The 17,564-nt window shown below is 37.7% G+C and overlaps 3 protein-coding genes across 3 annotated transcripts; 1 reads left to right on the forward strand and 2 right to left on the reverse strand.

Annotated features, from left to right (window-relative positions):
- Positions 1-4,738: 4,738 nt before the first annotated feature.
- LOC114539553 (cell division control protein 2 homolog) lies at positions 4,739-5,813 on the reverse strand. The gene is made up of 2 exons (XM_028560193.1): positions 5,677-5,813; positions 4,739-5,263 (listed from the first exon to the last, which is right to left on the reverse strand). The coding sequence occupies exons 1-2, from the start codon at positions 5,710-5,712 to the stop codon at positions 4,739-4,741; spliced, it is 561 nt and encodes a 186-aa protein (XP_028415994.1). The 5' UTR covers positions 5,713-5,813.
- A 495-nt stretch (positions 5,814-6,308) lies between these two features.
- LOC114539559 (alpha-protein kinase 2-like) lies at positions 6,309-8,262 on the forward strand. The gene is made up of 2 exons (XM_028560206.1): positions 6,309-6,661; positions 7,381-8,262. The coding sequence occupies exons 1-2, from the start codon at positions 6,335-6,337 to the stop codon at positions 8,260-8,262; spliced, it is 1,209 nt and encodes a 402-aa protein (XP_028416007.1). The 5' UTR covers positions 6,309-6,334.
- A 631-nt stretch (positions 8,263-8,893) lies between these two features.
- LOC114541833 lies at positions 8,894-10,830 on the reverse strand. The gene is made up of 4 exons (XM_028561648.1): positions 9,972-10,830; positions 9,560-9,669; positions 9,232-9,423; positions 8,894-8,974 (listed from the first exon to the last, which is right to left on the reverse strand). Exons 1-4 carry the CDS (start codon positions 10,722-10,724, stop codon positions 8,968-8,970), a joined length of 1,062 nt encoding a protein of 353 aa, XP_028417449.1. The 5' UTR covers positions 10,725-10,830; the 3' UTR covers positions 8,894-8,967.
- Positions 10,831-17,564: the final 6,734 nt, after the last annotated feature.

Here is a 17,564-nt window from a genome sequence, read left to right on the forward strand (position 1 = left end):
TCGATCTAATTCAGATCCAAAAGGGTGTTCACCTTTGGTTAAGATGAAGAAAGCAATCATACCCGCGACCTGGACATCTGATTTCCTTTTAAAACGACTTTTTTCTTTTTTAACTATTGCTTCAATTACTTACGGTGGCATCCATCCACGAGTACCTTTTGCATCTGTTTCAATTGTCGTGTCATCGTCTTTTAGAACGCGGCTTATTCCAAAATCTGCCAATTTCATACAGCCTTCATTATCAACCAGGACGTTTGATGGTTTTAGATCTCTGTGCAATATTCCTTTATCATGAAGAAAGTCAAGACCTTGTAGATGTTCAATACTGGATGCTTGAACAAGTTCCCTCATATTTTCTTCGCAAAGATCAACAATAAGATACGTAAAGTCATCGCCACGGTGAACATGTCGATAGTTCACAATGAATATTACTTTAGTATGACCAAGGTGAATACTCCATTCCAGAAGACTCATTTGTCTTCCTTCAACAAAAAATGTTCCAGCTCTCCACACAGCGATGTTCTTTTCCAACAGAAGATTGACCAAAGCAACTGAATTTTTCTCAACGGCAATCTTCAGGATGTCAATGCCAAGAGTATGAACACTGCGTTTACTTTTAAGAGTTACGTCAGCACCATGTTTAATAACAAGACATTTTACTATTTCTAGCCTACCTTTAGTAACAGCAGTGTGCAGGACTGTCTATCCGTCAGTATTTTTTGCATTTACATCAGCTCCATTTTCAACAAGATATTTCACTATTTCTAGCGTACCTCCAGCAACAGCACTGTGCAGCACTGTCGATCCGTCAGTATCTTTTCCATTTACATCGGCTCCATTTTCAACCAGATATTTTACTATTTCTAGTACGTCTATCGCAACTCTAGCAACAGCAGCGTGCATCACAGTCCAGCCGTCATTTTTCTTGCCATTTACATCAGCGCCTTTTTCGACAAGATATTCCGCTATTTCTACGGTACCATTTTTAACAGCGGAGTGCAAGACTGTCCACCTGTTAGTCTTTTTCCATTTACATCAGCGCCTTGTTCAACGAGATATTCTACTATTTCTAGTGTACCTTTTTTAACTGCGAAGTGCAAGACTGTCCACGCGTCAATTCTCTTGCCATTTACTATCATGTTTGAACGTCTGTAAAGGCCCGGTTACACAGTGCAACCTGCAATACAATCCTACTTTTGAGAGATGTAAATTTGGTAACGACGAAACTTCCGTGTAAATTTCTTAGATCTGTGTAGGTTTCTTAGACTTACATTTTGTGGATTGATCGGTAATATACATCTCTCAAAAGTATGAATGCATTGCAAGTTGCATAAAAAATTCCACCGTGTAGCCACAGGAAAAATAACGAAGGCCAACTCAATGAAGAAAAAAGATTTTCGTTATTTTCCGAACTTGCCACAGCTAATCAAAAATTTTGCGGACGAATTCTCCGATGATGACGTTTGTCAAGTAAATTGCATCCCGCCTCTGTTTCGCAAAATTTCAACAAAAATACACTTTTAATTCGCCAAATTTGAGCATTTTAGAGTTTTTTTTCAAGTCTAAAAACGACAGATAAATATAGTCAATATATCCAAGGTGTTTTGTATCTGGGTTTTTTTTAAGAAACTAGCGTAGTATTTTTGTTTTAAGCGATGGTATTAATGTATGTAATATATTTTTTGCAAGAGAGTTGCCAGCCTTATTGTAATTATATACATATATAATAGCATGACCTAACAGCAGTGACCGGGCTGCTTGTCATGTAACAGGGCACTGAGTGAAACTTCATCGTTCCTTACAATAGCTATCTTAAACTGAGTGGTACTGGGGCCGGTTGTATCAAGCCCGTTAAGCTTAAACGGTGGATAAGTCAAAATTAAATGACACTCTTACATCTCTATGGAATGAGTCAACTTGAATATTATGCACTGAATATGTAGTTGTAAACAGTTTGTCATACTAACTTTCCTGACGAAGGCCCTCAGGTCGAAATGTCGAGAAGTGTTTTGTCTATTTTAGGCAGTTGTTATACCACATTTGATGCTAAGTTGTTTTAAGACAATGCCACGCTGCTCCCTGGTTATATTGGAACTTTCACAGAGTACTCTGATGGTAGAAATTGGTTATGGGTTCACACTGTTACGGTTTGCATTCCCTTACAAACTCTTAGAGCTGTTCTTTACTTCAAACGGTACCGTAATATAACCCATTGTTTTAAAGTCACTAGTTCAAGCCGAGTGCCCAGGAAGGAAATAAATACGATAGGTTAAGTCGAAAAAAACAAGCGCGTTGAACCCTGCAATTTTGCAATCATGAAACTTACGATCCGATTCAATTTTTCAGAGATGTAAATTTGGCAACTACGAAAGTTTTGTGCATTTCACGGAAATTTACTTATATACATACATTTTGATCAAAGAAAATCGTAAAAAAGAACGGAACTCACCTTAAGATCTGTATCGGACTCCGGCAATCCCAAAAATCCCCCCGTTGAACCTTCATTATCCTCTAATCCTCTCTATTCACATTTTGTTCACTATTACCAGGCATTGTCGCTTGCATAGCACTTGGTAATGTTGGTTTTTCCCAAAACAAGTGAGGGGGGGGGGGGTAAAGCTGGGGAATGATGGCTGAAGGAAAAACATTTCATCGCATACACCCCGTTGCCCTTTATCTTTCAGGTCTTTGAAGTGTAAGAAATATGATCTTGAAGAAAAGCGGGGGAGGGTTGCACCCTCACCCACCCTCCTATTACTATGCCATCACAGCTGAAAAAAAATGAGGGGGGTATAAAGGTGTGAGGTGATGGCTTATTGCAAAATGTCATTGCATACACCCTCTATCATGCAATTTTCCGAGTTTTCCAAGAATGAAAAATTTAACCAGGAAGTAAAGTGCGGTAGGATTGCACCTTCACCCACCCTCCGATTGCTATGCAAGTGCGTGATAGGGCAGACCAGAGACAATCCAATTTTCGTCAAAAATTGTTGTCATACAATAAATTCTGTCATAAAATGGTTTAAAAATGGTTTAAAATTCTTTGCCATTATAAAGCATTTTCCTGAATACAGTTTGCTTTACTATTTGCTTTGATTTTCATGATTTTGGGTTAAAATATTTAGCACTAGTTTTGAAACTTGCATCCACATCAAGATACATAACTAATATTTATATTCCTACTTTATTATGTTTGGAGAGTAAAGTCATTTAGGTCAAATTTCTTCACAAAAAATTCTTACTGGTGGCAGTCCAGTTTTTCAGATAATAAGATATCTTTAATTACACTCAGAATTATTCATGTACAATATGTTACAGTCAAGCTGGGATGTCAGTTTGTCTCAGGGTACAGACAGAGCCTGGTAAACTTATTGGACCAGGAACTGGTCCCTAACCGCTGCTAATCTTCTTCTTCTAGATCTCTTTCTTCTTCTTCTTCTTGTTAGGGGGCGATGCTCTTTAAAAAAACGCTAAGGCTCTATCATTACTTGTTTGATCGGAATGAAACTTGGCACAATTATTCTAAGCAATATTCCGCATCGATTGACGGAGTTCGAATTTTTACTTTTGACCGTTGAAGCAAGTTACAAGCAATTCTTGACTTTATGTGCAGCAAATAATATATACATATCATTAATATTCAGCCTATATATCTTTAATATTCAGCCTGTATATAAGTAAACGCAAACCATTAGAAATACATTGTCCTCTCTATTGTTGTAAATATAATACAGTTCAGAAACTTGGACACGCACTCTCTGGTCCACTATAGTACGATCGTACTTGTTTAACTTCTTCAAATCAAAACATTGTACTTACTGCTTTTAGATCAATAAGGAATGGTCTGTTTAAATGTTTATGAAAGACTAAAGCAGAATGAACTCTTGAACATGAGGTGTGATTCAGTGGAAAATCACAGGAATCTTTATTTCGTCCGAACAGATAGAAAGGTTTTTGATCAATAATCAGTTTCTGAAACATTTTTTCTCAACTGTAAATTAGAGTTTAAATTTTTCACCCTTTATACTATTAGTTAGAAGAATAGAGACAAATAACACCAGGCGTATAATAACTCAGTTTTGTCGAGACGCTTTATGACGTCATGATCTCAGATCAGCTGGAAATGGCTAGTTCTCGATAATCCAAGCACCCTTTTTAAATTCATCTCGGTAACCTGGCTCATGTGAACAGCCCCTCAGTTATGAAATATTTCTTTGAAAAAGTGTACAATATATTGAGGACTGTAGTAATATTTATATTCTACCTAAACAAACAACACGTTGTGTTAAGCTCTTTATAACAAGGATATTTCAAGTGTAAAAAATATGCAATGCCCAATGGGTGCGATAAAACAACCTCGCTAATTATTTTTCATTTATGGACAAACTTGGGCTAGGAAGGATTCGTCATTTCAAACAAACGTCGAGGTTGGTTGTCTAATTGCTCGCTGTGTTTCATGTGGTGTTGCTAAAAAAGATATCTCTCAGTGTTTCGTGAGCGTAAGGTCTATGATCAATCTTGTGATTAATCAACCACGACAAAAACCTACGAGCTGTGCGATCACCAAGTTTCTCCAAATTGACAGGATTATTCTCCAAAATATTTTTCATTCGGTCTAATTCAGATCCAAAAGTGTGTTCACCTTTAGTTAAGATGAAAAAGCAATCATACCCGCGACCTGGACATCTGATTTCCTTTTAAAACGACTTTTTTCTTTTTTAACTATTGCTTCAATTACTTACGGTAGCATCCATCCACGAGTACCTTTTGCATCTGTTTCAACTGTCGTTTCATCTTCATTAACAACGCGACTTATTCCAAAATCTGCCAATTTCATGCGACCTTCGATATCAACCAGGACGTTTGATGGTTTTAGATCTCTGTGCAATATTCCTTTGCCATGAAGAAATTCTAGTCCTGATAGAATTTCCCTAATCATTCGTGGACCTTGCCTTTTCAGATGTCCAATACTGCATGCATGAACAAGTTCCCTCAAGGTTTCTTCGCAAAGATCAACAATAAGATACATGAAGGTATCGTCACGGTGAAAATGTCGATATTTCACTATAAATGGAGAGTTTGTTTCAATGAGACTCATGATTTCCTTTTCGTTTTCAACTGTTTCATCCTCACTTTGTACCAAAATTCTCTTAACAGCAACTTCACTTCCATCCTTCATGAGACCAACATAGACACAAGAAAAACCACCAGCACCAATTTTGAATCGATTCTCTGCGACAGAAGCCTGCATTGGTGTTTCAGTCTATGGACGAAAAAGTACAAATTATCTATTGTGAAAAGTTAGGAGCAAAAACGATTTGAGCATTGTTATCAGTGAAGGCAAATAGTCAAAGCTCAGATACTAAGGCATTTTTCATACGAAGTCGTTACCATGGAAACCCTATTCCGAGATAGCTTCACAGAAATCCGCCATGCATGATATTTTAGCAGATAGACGGGGGCGTACGAAGCATCCAGAGATTGGGGGGGGCACCAGCTTCCAGGTTTGGTTAATAAAACGAGCACTTTTTATCCATAGAAAAATTTTGGGGTCGCACGTGCCCCTGACGCCAACCCCCCGGTTCCTACGCCCCTGCAGATAGACATATTTCGAATTATCAAGTATAGCTTGTACGGCTCGGTTCAAAAATATCTCGTGCATGTTTGAAACATTACCTCTTTTAACTGGTTGCAATTCATTTTATTCAACATCTGAATCTTCTCACAATGATTTATGGACCTTTTGAGGATTGTTGTAATTTCATCATGACTAAGCTGAATACTCAATTCAAGAAGACTTATATGTCTTCCCTCAACAAAAAATGGTCCAGCTCTCCACACAGTGATGTATGGTGGCCGAGGGCTGCCACATAATATTTTCTTAATTTTTATGTACTTAAAATTAAAAATAAAAACAATGTTAAATTTGAAATTGAATGCAAAGTCAATCAGAGTTTTAAATACATTGCAAATTGCGTAGAGTTAAAACGCAAAACAAAAACAGATTGAAAATAAAGTACAACTTAAATTGAAAATAAAAAGCAATGTACAATGAAAACTCAAACAGAAGTAAAAGTAAATATCTCTGTGGCCGAGCGCTGCCAATACCATAATACCATGCGCGCACGAGTGATTCGCGGGCGTGCATGATTATATGCATAGTTATTTACAGTCCATTCCGTAAATACCCACACACGTGCGAGGAAAATATTGCTATTGTCAAAATGTCTAATTGGAGGCAGTTCAAGTTACAACAAAAGCAAAAAGAATGGCTAAAGTGAAGAAAGGTAAAGGAGAGTCGAATGAGGTCGCGGACGAAATTGTAGTTCAGAGAATGAGCTCGGAAGTGTCTGGTAAACAGCAGAAATATTCCCGAATCGGCCCCCAAGAATTTGTGCCGTTTGATTATGAGGAATTAACGTTCGAAAACATTGTTCAATCTTGCCAAAAGCATTTTGCGGGACAAATTGAGAAAGGCACAGTCTGTGACATCCTGGCAGGCGAACGTGGCCCATCGTGTAAAACTATGAGCCAAATACCGAACAAAAAGGTATTTTACGTGCGATTCATTAAACCCGAAACGCCAAGCGAAGTCAGCGCAATTTTCGATGATGAAGTCGAAGATCTAGCTCTCGAAGATCAGGTTTGTTCGTTAATAATGCAATAATCATATAATAGTCTTTTGTGTGTGTTCTCCTCTGTATACATTTTCTCTATAGACTATAGTGGGTTGAAGATTCCCGTTAGAAGTCCAGGTTGATTTATTACAAACAAAAAACTATTAAATATGCAGGATTAATTTGTGTGCGAAACACACAAAAAAGGTCAAGCAGCTAGTTATCGTTATACCCAATTTATGTAGCTCTAGTATACTATCCAGGCATTATAATACGCGTGTTTTTGACACACTTTGTGTCCTTGTCAAAGGCGAATGTGTCCTTGTAAATGGAAAAGTGTGTAGTTAAAAATCATGCCTCATGGACAAAAATGTCTAATATAATTTTAATTTGACTATTTAAAATAATTATTGTTTCTATTATAAAATTGACATTATTAAATATATTATATATTAAAAAAGGCTAGAGACTGACGGACCGTGCTTTGCATGGCTATGCTCTTTTTTATATGCTTGCGTTGTAATTTCACGTTGTAATTTCTAAGACTGAGTGATTATTGAACCTAAAGACAATGTGTGTCCTTGTAAAAATTCCGTATTATAATGCCTGATACTATCTGCTTTTGTGTGTAAAGTGTATTATGGAATTTTCCATCGCCCTATGTCACAATTCAGCGAACAAGATGCCACACCCTTTATAAAAACCAATTTATTCAAGTGGAATGAATTCTGAGAACATTCTTTCTTTATACTTTTAATTATAGCCACAGAAAAAAATCAGGCGAACAGGCAGAACGGCTATGTCTCATCCTAGCCCTCAGAAGAATACAAATACATCAAAACAAAGCAACAAAAGCAAATTCTACCCCAAAAGTTTATCGCTAAAAGACATGCTGCATCTAGGAAAAGCCTTTCCAAAGAAAGAATCCACTATTATTTCTATATTTCAATTTAATTTTAAACACATGCTTTGGTCAACAGTGCCTATAAAAGCAGAATTCATGATTGAAGAGTCACCGTTTGCTGCTGGTGGTTTCCGAAAAGCATTTAAAGCCACCAGTATAACACCAGGCTTTGAAGAAACTACATGGGTAGTGAAGAAGTATTTGCCAAGTGCTGTTGACACAATTACACAAACAAAAGAGACCGAACAAACACACACACAGAAGTCAGTGCAAATGCACTATTTGGCAAAAAATTTTGCTTCACAATTACAGCAAAAAGTTGCCAAGGATGGAATTAAAGATTTTGGGCAAATCTTTGAATACAAAAAAGTCTTTATGGGCAAAACGGATGAAGGGAAATATGTTACAATTGAAGAGTACATAGACGGGGAATTTGTAAAATACATTAATAACGACGGATATATTTGTGAGGATGGAGATATTTGCAACAAGGCACAAGCATTTGCTCACTTCACATATGAAAAATCCGAGGGCAAATTGATTGTTTTAGATGTCCAGGGTGCTGGGCATACCCTCTACGACCCCGAAATTGCCACCCTAGAGCTGGTGGGTGATGATGGTAACTATATGTTTTGTACTGGTAATTTGGCTGAAGGAGCAATTATTGGCTTTTTTAACAATCATTATTGCAATAAATATTGTGAACTCTTAGGTCTTAAATTAAGGCCAAAGGCTAAATGATTACATCCTAGGTGAATCCTACATTGTGAACTGGTGGCCAACATTGTCTTTGTATGTAAACACATGAACTCTGAGAAAATGTGGTGTTCCAGTTAATAGAATACATGTACAAGACAGCTCATTAAATATGAGTGTATGTGTATTTTTGCAAAAAAATCCATTTTAATCATGCTTCTGTTTTTCACAAATCCACAGATGAAAAAGAATTTTAGTCAAAACTATTGCTGTTAGTTGGGTAAAGATACAATTAATGATGTTCACTGTCCTTCCATTGATGTATTCTTTAAACCATGTATTCTATTAACTGTTGCATGTATGTATATATATATATATATATATATATATATATATATATATATATATATATATATATATATATATATATATACATGTTTTAGGTTGTGTTGGAAATGTTTGCTTTTGGTATTTATTATCGATAAGAACAATTATGGGCAGTAGTTCTGTAATAAGTTAATATGTATGATTTGAGTTAATTTTTCATTTCAATAACAGCAAAATTACATTGAAACACTGCATTTGTCCTTCAAGTATAAATATGCAGTTATCCATTCATCTGGTTTGATTGTGTCATAATCTGGAATTAGGCGCTCGCATTCTGCTCTGAATTCTTCAGTAAGAAAGTCGCCTGGCACATCTAGAACACCCGATTCTTTTGCAGCCTCTTCAAGTTGGTTCTCACTTACTTCAAAACCTGCAGTTAGAGAATATTTAAAATATTTACTGCTACAAGTGGCAGTTCACATTCATGTGGCATGTAAACAAGTAAAAAACATTAAAACCATTAGCAAGCCCCTTCAATTGATCAATTATATTCATAAAATCAGTGTGATCTTAATATTTGAGGTCATCATAATCAGTAACTAGTGATGGAAACAGAAGATTCATAACTCCATGGTTAGTGAGTTATACAAACAGTATTTTTTTATTGCTAATTATCAATGCATGAACCTTGTTGCACATTGTAACTTATCACATTCTTCAAGATCATACTGTTCAGGAAAGTTGTAAATATGATCTGGTACACCATCAGGAAGTACTGTGTCTTTCTGTAGCCTAATTCTGTGTGTGTTCCACACCTTTTCCCGAAAAATGTCTAACTCCTTCTGTATGAGTGGCACCATGATGAAGGCTAAAAGCATTCTGTATTAAAAATCAAATAATTATATATTGCATGTTTTGATGATGATGAGTTGCTAACAAATTATTTCTATATAGTAAAGATGAGGGGTGTTGATGCTATGAACAAAGGCTAATTATATGTTGTTACTGTGTTCACCTGTCAGTGTTATTATGGGGGTCGTAGTGGGCTTGGTCTTTCAGCCAACATAATTGACTTTTAAAGAATTTTTCCATTCTTTGATGAAGCTCTTTCCACCACCTTTCAATCTGAAAATGCACAATGAAGCATTTGAACAGCTGCCAATATGACAAAGCTGTTGTGTAGTGCAACTATACACTACATAACAGCTTTGGGGTAAAGTAATAATTAGTCCAACAACCCTACCACCACCATATACTAGTAACATTAACTAGCTAATGCCCAACATATAGGACATGATGCATTGGGTGGCTGGAATATATTTCAATTTTGTATGTTAGCATTAATCTAAAAGTCTCAAGACTTCATTGTTTAGCCAGAGAAACTAGAATATATTTTGAATGCATAATACCATTAAGATGAACCTTACTTGATTTGCTGTTGATGGCCCATAAATAACGGTGTCTTGTGGATCCATATCCCCGTGGTACCTCCTCAAAAATGAATGCATTGTAGCCATCACCCCTGTCTCTGTGCCTTTGTCTACTCTGAGAATGGCAGAAATTATTCGTGTTTCATAGAGATGCTCCAGGTACCATTTCCCAATGATCTTAGGGTCGCAATTGGTCACCCATATTCTTAGCCAGAGAAGTTTTCGACTTGCGGTGTCCAGGCAACCATATATAGCTAATGGGAAAGTTGAATTTTGGTATCCCATTAGCTTATCGTGGCCGTCGAGAGAGTGGACCCAATTAGTGCCTTTCGTGGTAAAATTTCCTTTTTTTCGTTGCTCCTTTTCACCGACGCCACCTCTTGCTTCGAGACCTTCCGGGCACAATTCGTTCATAACATCGTACACTTGATCTCGAGTAACATTGAGGCAATGTTCTTGGCGAATTTTCTTGTGCATTGCACGATATCCCAATAACAACCCCGGCCCCTTCAGTTCGGTTTGAACTGCCTGAATAACTTCATCTACTGTTACACTATCATCGTTGAAATATATACTAAAATGACGAAGTCTTCTGTCCAGTGATCTATAAAGACTCCACGTGTATTGCGGAAAGTCACGAGTTAGGAAATCCAAAATTTCGCGCCTTTGTAGGCCTTGTCTTACATACTTTACCATGGCTTCTTGTAGAACATTATCGTTTTTCCACAACGCTTCTCTAAGGTCGGACATTATTGCTCTTTTAAACCAGAACGAGGAACTCCAACATTCAACAACAACTAAAGTTTTTATTTACATGGAATGGATTGTGAAATGTGACTGAACGTCTGCGTCCGCTGATCACACGTCGAAACCACTGGTCGAAACCATACGCTGGAACCCACTGAACTATATAGTTCAGTACTGGAGCCATCACTCGTGCGCGCATGGTATTATGGTATTGGCAGCGCTCGGCCACAGAGATATTTACTTTTACTTCTGTTTGAGTTTTCATTGTACATTGCTTTTTATTTTCAATTTAAGTTGTACTTTATTTTCAATCTGTTTTTGTTTTGCGTTTTAACTCTACGCAATTTGTAATGTATTTAAAACTCTGATTGACTTTGCATTCAATTTCAAATTTAACATTGTTTTTATTTTTAATTTTAAGTACATAAAAATTAAGAAAATATTATGTGGCAGCCCTCGGCCACCTCTTTTCCAACAGACGTTTGATCAAAGTAACTGAATTTCTCACAACAGCCATCTTGAGGGTGTTAATGCCAAGATTGTGAGTGTGAAGAGTCACGTCAGCACCCTTTTCAACTAAATACTCGACAATCTCTAATCTATTAACAGCATAGCGCAATACTGTACGCTCGCTAGTATCCTTGCCATTTACATCAGCGCCATGTTCAACAAGATATTTTACAATTTCTACCGTACCTTTACTAACAGCACAGTGCAACACTGTACTCCGGTAAATATTCTTGCTATTTACATCAGCGCCATGTTCAACAAGATATTTTACAATTTCTGGTGTATCTTTAGTGACAGCACGGTGCAGAACTGTCCACCCGTTATTATCCGCATTTACATCAGCGCCATGTTCAACAAGATATTTTACAATTTCTGGCGTACCTTTAGTGACAGCATGGTGCAGAACTGTCCACCCTTTTTTATCCTTGTCATTTACATCAGCGCCATGTTCAACAAGATCTGTCACAATTTCTGGCGTATATTTAGTAACAGCGTAGCTCAGGGCTGTCCACCCTTTTTTATCCTTGTCATTTACGTCAACGCCACATTGTTCAACAAAATATTTGACAATGTCCGTTTCACCAACATCAACAGCATGATGTAAAGCAGTTTTGTCCCGACTCATCTTTACAACTTAAGTCAGCACCACAATATTCAACCAAAAACTTCACAATTGCTAATGATGGAGACCGCATTGGACTCTGAGAAGTTATTCCATCGTCTCGAAGATGTTTCGAACCACATTCGCGGACACTTGTACTTCCACTTGCTTTGTTCTCCATTGAAATTTCTATTACAAACGTTGAGATTGTAAAAATGAGACAATTTCATTTCGAGGGGCCTTGAGCGGTTAAGAAATTCATTGTTCTATTGTCCCAAAGGTGAACAACATGAGCAGTGGTCAAACCTATTGAGTTTCGTTGGGATTAGTCGTTGTTCGACTTTCAGCAAAATTTTACTATTCGCTTGGATATAGAGGCTTTATAGCACAAGTACCATAGATTAGTTGCTTAGTTTAGCAAAGAAGCACCACTGCGAGGGAAAAAATAAATAGTGCAATACAATTATAGACAGTTTTAAATTGAAAATAAATTCGAATTAGAGGGTGTATTTTCATTCGTCCTATGCCTGACTGATTTCTTTGATCAGTGATCTGCGATTTACTTAACTGTATAATATTATAAACAAAGTCATAGATTTATGAATCAACACGCTATTTAAACTTCTCACGACGGCTCTGTACAAATGCATGAGAAGACGGCAATATTCTCACTAAAATTGTCAGTCGTATTTCAGCATTTTTATTCGTCCAGAGAAAAAATCTAAACAAACACGTTCATTTGGCTCAGTTAGAACGAAATCAGATTTTCAGACACACGACGAATAGATTTTCGTCCCTGACTACAGGGCTCGCTTTTTACATTCGTTTCTAGCAAGGCTTGGGTCTTTAAGGACCGTTTTTCTTTGCACGTCAAAAACGGTCAGAGCAGTTCTTTTGTATTTTACTACAGTCTGCGACTACTTGTGCTTTAAGAACTCAGCATTAAATTAAATATATTGTAAGCTGCAACGCTCGAACTTTAAAGCTATGTTCACACAATCCAATTTCGTCGGATACAATTCACTTCTGATGGATGTTTAATAAAACCAATAAAACCAATTAGATGCAAATAAAACCAATGAACTGCTTTATCAATAACAGACTACATTCCATACATCACAAGTTAATTGGTTCCACCAAAATGAAATCGTGTGAAACTTTACCTCAACAAAATACCCCTCTTTGAGGTAACCCCTCTGAGGTTGACATGAACACTTCTTAACTCATGTATTTTCTGTTCTTAACTGATGTAGAATTCTTGTAGTTAGTTTGGCAATTTAATAATATGACACGCAATGCATTGCACAAATATGCGACTCAACCATAACATAATTTCTAGTCGCTTCTGATTTCTACAGTGCTGAAGCAAATTACTGTGATTATAAACTACTTACCCACCTTCAATCAGTTCAACGGTTTATGTTTGTTGTGTGTTCTTGTACAAAAGCACAGCCAGACCTCTTCGAGTAAAGACAAGTTTTAATCTATATGCGTGACTAAACTTTATACAGAAGCTGCCATATTTATACCCTCGACTTGATGTTAATTACCATACTCAAATATGCAGTACTTCCACTACATCCTCCTTTCTATACATTTTTTTAAATATTTACAAGACAGCCAGTAATTATTAAATTCGTACATTTTATGGTTTATTTTTTTCATAAAAAGTTTTTTTAAAAGCTCTAACAGTCCTAATTAATTAATACTGTACTTACCCACCTTTAATCAGTTCAATGGTTTATGTTCTACATCATAATAAAGAGCGTCGTACAGCTTGGATAATGAAACAAGTAATTTAGATAAAAATTTTGTCATCTTCGTTTTCGGCAAAGCAAACCTAATCTTTGATCAGAATCAAGTGTTGTCGACAGTGGTCTTTGTTATCAAACAACCACATGCTGTGATGTTGAAGACGACCTGCCGAGAACAGATTTCCCCCGCATTGCAAGCGATAAACGAAACTAGTTCTCAGGCTTTTTGTAGTGAAAATCTGGCAATATTTATTATCTTCAACGCTTAGAAGTTTGCTTGCACATTCACATTTTTGACACAAATACAAAGAATATCAAATCTTGCAACAATCATTGCAACATATGACTTTTTGGCAATGCGTTTTTGACAGTTTTCATGTAAAGTTTAAGGTTTGACGACTGTGTGTATCGTATATATTATCAAAATAGAACCTTCCTTATGACTGTCTCAGTAGGTAACCCCCTCCATATAGCGGAAAAATCACGCACCGCGTGATTCCCATGCGGGACGTCGAAAACTGTCGGATTTTCCCGAAGTTATGCGTGGTCTCCACGCAGGGTGAGAGTGTGACGTTATTAAACCGTAATTAAGTACACAGTAAGGATTTGCGAGGAAAATGTTTTATTTGTCAGGTTATACACATTTAGTATGTCAACATTTTAAAAGTATGTTTCTTTCCATAGCATTAGGACTGTTTATTTTCACTACGTGATATTATGAGAATGTTTCTTTCAATCCTACTAGGACTGTTCGTTCATTTTAAGAGTTCATTTCTTAAATAATCTGAAGGGAACAGGTTTTTTTATTTTTGTTTGTGATTACATTTGTCTCTCTCCAGCCATAACCCGTACGCTTCTACTTCAACTTTAGGACAATGTTGAGCCATACTAGATTTTTTATCAGTATTTGCGCTTTCGGGCATCCAAAACACTCCAAATTGATGGAGGGAATGTTCAGATTTGCGAGGAGATCCTTCTCGTATCAAACATATTGTTTACAAAAGGTAATTTGTGAGCGCTACGGTGTGCGCTACTCCCACGCGTGATGATGTGCGCACAAGCATTTGTTTACACACATTGTCAGTTGATGACTTTGTTCAAACGCGTTTATGCATACATTACTGGTAATAAGTTTTAATGACAGGACGAACCTGAACATGTTCGCCTCTAAAAAAGGGTAGCTTGCACATAAATATCGCACATCGAACAGAAATTGCCCAAGAAAACACAGCAATGGAGTGCTTACATGGAGTGCCTGCGACCACAATCTCTACCAAGAAAGGAAAGTTTGGGTTTGTAACAAGAACAACCCTAAATCTTGCGAATTCTTTTGCTCTGAACAAGATCGTTTGCTATTTGATACGGCTATGATGATGTGGAGGGCGAATGGCGCGATTCATCCGCTGTGTGACACACACCAAAGACTGACCAAGATGAAAGTGGTGAAGGATCTAAGTAAACGTAACTTTGGGAGACCGTTCTATGTTTGCTGCGATCGTAAAAATCCGTGTAACTTTTGGCAATGGGGTGACAGATTAGAGCTCCCGAAACCGAAGTGTCAGCACGGGTTAAACTGCTGTGTGCGAAAAGTTAAAAAGGAGGGAGAAAATCAAGGACGTCTGTTCTTCTGCTGCCCAAACGACCGAGAAAAATCTTGTGGCTTTTTCGAATGGAAAATCGTACCAGAGAATCCTTTTAACCAAGATCACTTTCCGCACATTCAGAGAGTTGGCCTATTGCAAAGTAATCCAGCCCTGTACACGTATATGGTATCCGAAACAGGCCTTACCTTTTCCAGCGCACGGGAAAATCCTCACGACGCATACGCTGAATACATGGGGGAATTGCCGATGACAACGAAGGCACAAACAGACTGTTATTAAGTAATCCTGAACATAACATTTAATAGATTGTATAACGTAATGCATAGTGAAGAGTGAAACTATGTGTGTATATAGATAAACGTTTTTCCTTAATTTCGCAGCCGTCTGTACAATTTTTAAGTTCAATAAATGCATTGCGTAAATATCACGCTGCTTGCTTGTCTGTATTCATTTGGATCTTGGTCGTGCACAATGAATGGTTTCGACGTGATTGTTGACGAGCTGAAGCAAAATCATGTTCAAATCGATAAAGAAACTTTAAAGTTTCATGTAAACACCATGCTTTTAAACCATGGGGGTATATTGCAAAGTGATTGTCGTGATTACGAACAGCTGTACAAAGAAATAAATGTTTCAAACTTTGGTCGACTTTGTGCCTATTTAGCTTGCATATACTTAAACTGCAAAAGCGAGAAATGTATACGGCGCAATGTTAGGTATTGTATTCCGTCTTTCCGGAATATAAGCGTTCCAAAAGCACAACCAAGCAAAAAATGGGCGATTGTTTTAACATGATCATGTATGTTATAAGCTTTATATATCAGTTTGCAAACCTCAGGACATTCACTTCGCTGAAACCTTTGTGGCGAGAGGATGACTTGCTGTGGTAAAGCGCTCCCTGAAATCTCAATTCTCAATCAGAAATTTCTTTCGCAAAATACGTTGCATTTCCGCCTGTTGCGGGGGCAGTATTGTAATTCAGGCTTTTGACGTTGATGGCCGAAAAATATCTGAGCAACCTGTATTACAGCCCAGAAAGTCCAGCAAGTTTTGGTGGCGTAGACGCCCTTTATCGTGCTGTTAGAGACGATCACAAGTATCAAATATCACGGAATAAAATACGAGCATAGTTGAGAACTCAAGATACGTACGCTCTTCACAAGCCAGTTCGATTTCGTTTCAAGCGTAATCGTGTTATAATAGCAGCTATGGACGAAGAGTGGGAGGCAGATTTAGTTATTATGGACTGATTAGCAAAGTACAATAATAACTACAAGTACATTTTAAACCCTACAGCATACGACGGCCAAATATCCGATCAATTGCGTCGAGTGTAAAGTTGTCTTTGAAAAACCCTTCATACATCCAGAGCTTTAGGGACTAAAAAAGTCCCGCGAGGGACAAACAGTCCCGCTATATGTTTCTCTTTGAAAAGCCCTTCATACATCCAGAGCTTTAGGGACTAAAAAAGTCCCGCGAGGGACAAACAGTCCCGCTATATGTTTCTCTTTGAAAAGCCCTTCACACATCCAGAGCTTCAGGGACAAAACACGTCCAGGGAGGGACACTTTTATAAGCGAAGTAGTTCGAGACGTATTCAGTTGGCATCTCGGGAAGAACCCGATCCTAGCTTTTCCGGGACACCAGGGACAAAAAAAGTCCCTGAAGGGACACTTTTAATCTTCCAGGGACACCAGGGACAAAAAAAGTCCCTGAAGGGACACTTTTAATCTTCCAGGGACACCAGGGACAAAAAAAAAGTCCCTGAAGGGACACTTTTAATCTTCCAGGGACACCAGGGACAAAAAAAGTCCCTGAAGGGACACTTTTAATCTTCCAGGGACACCAGGAACAAAAAAAGTCCCTGAAGGGACACTTTTAATCTTCCAGGGACACCAGGGACAAAAAAGTCCCTGAAGGGACACTTTTAATCTTCCAGGGACACCAGGGACAAAAAAAGTCCCTGAAGGGACACTTTTAATCTTCCAGGGACACCAGGGACAAAAAAGTCCCTGAAGGGACACTTTTAATCTTCCAGGGACACCAGGGACAAAAAAAGTCCCTGAAGGGACACTTATAAGCGAAGTAGTTCGAGACGTATTCAGTTGGCATCATGCCTCGAGCGCGTAAAGACTGTCCGATTTGTGGTAAGAAAAATTTATTGAAATTATCTAACGACTTAGCAGGTGTTCATAACCTTTCCTCTACGCAAAGGCAGCCTTATCTTATACGTGCAAAAAGCGCACCTTTGGACTTGGATTTAGTTTTAACGGAATTGCATAGAATCATTAGGAGAATGGTATAAATCGTCTGACACGTTGTTACAAGTCTCATTTTCATCATGTACTCCATACAGTTAACACACCCGTTTGGC

The sequence above is a fragment of the Dendronephthya gigantea genome, unplaced genomic scaffold (assembly GCF_004324835.1).
Source record: "Dendronephthya gigantea isolate DGI-Jeju-01 unplaced genomic scaffold, DenGig_1.0 000003F, whole genome shotgun sequence".
Taxonomy (NCBI): domain Eukaryota; kingdom Metazoa; phylum Cnidaria; class Anthozoa; order Malacalcyonacea; family Nephtheidae; genus Dendronephthya; species Dendronephthya gigantea.

Coding starts and splice junctions, on each gene's coding strand:
- LOC114539553 (XM_028560193.1), bottom strand. CDS start 5,712: ATGTTGAATAAAATGAATTGCAACCAGTTAAAAGAG. Junction 5,264..5,676: donor ATTGCAACCAGTTAAAAGAG/GTAATGTTTCAA, acceptor TTTCGTCCATAG/ACTGAAACACCAATGCAGGC.
- LOC114539559 (XM_028560206.1), top strand. CDS start 6,335: ATGAGCTCGGAAGTGTCTGGTAAACAGCAGAAATATTCCCGAATCGGC. Junction 6,662..7,380: donor AGGTTTGTTCGTTAATAATG/CAATAATCATAT, acceptor TTTTAATTATAG/CCACAGAAAAAAATCAGGCG.
- LOC114541833 (XM_028561648.1), bottom strand. CDS start 10,724: ATGTCCGACCTTAGAGAAGCGTTGTGGAAAAACGATAATGTTCTACAA. Junction 9,670..9,971: donor GGCCATCAACAGCAAATCAA/GTAAGGTTCATC, acceptor GTGCATTTTCAG/ATTGAAAGGTGGTGGAAAGA. Junction 9,424..9,559: donor CCCCATAATAACACTGACAG/GTGAACACAGTA, acceptor TTTTTAATACAG/AATGCTTTTAGCCTTCATCA.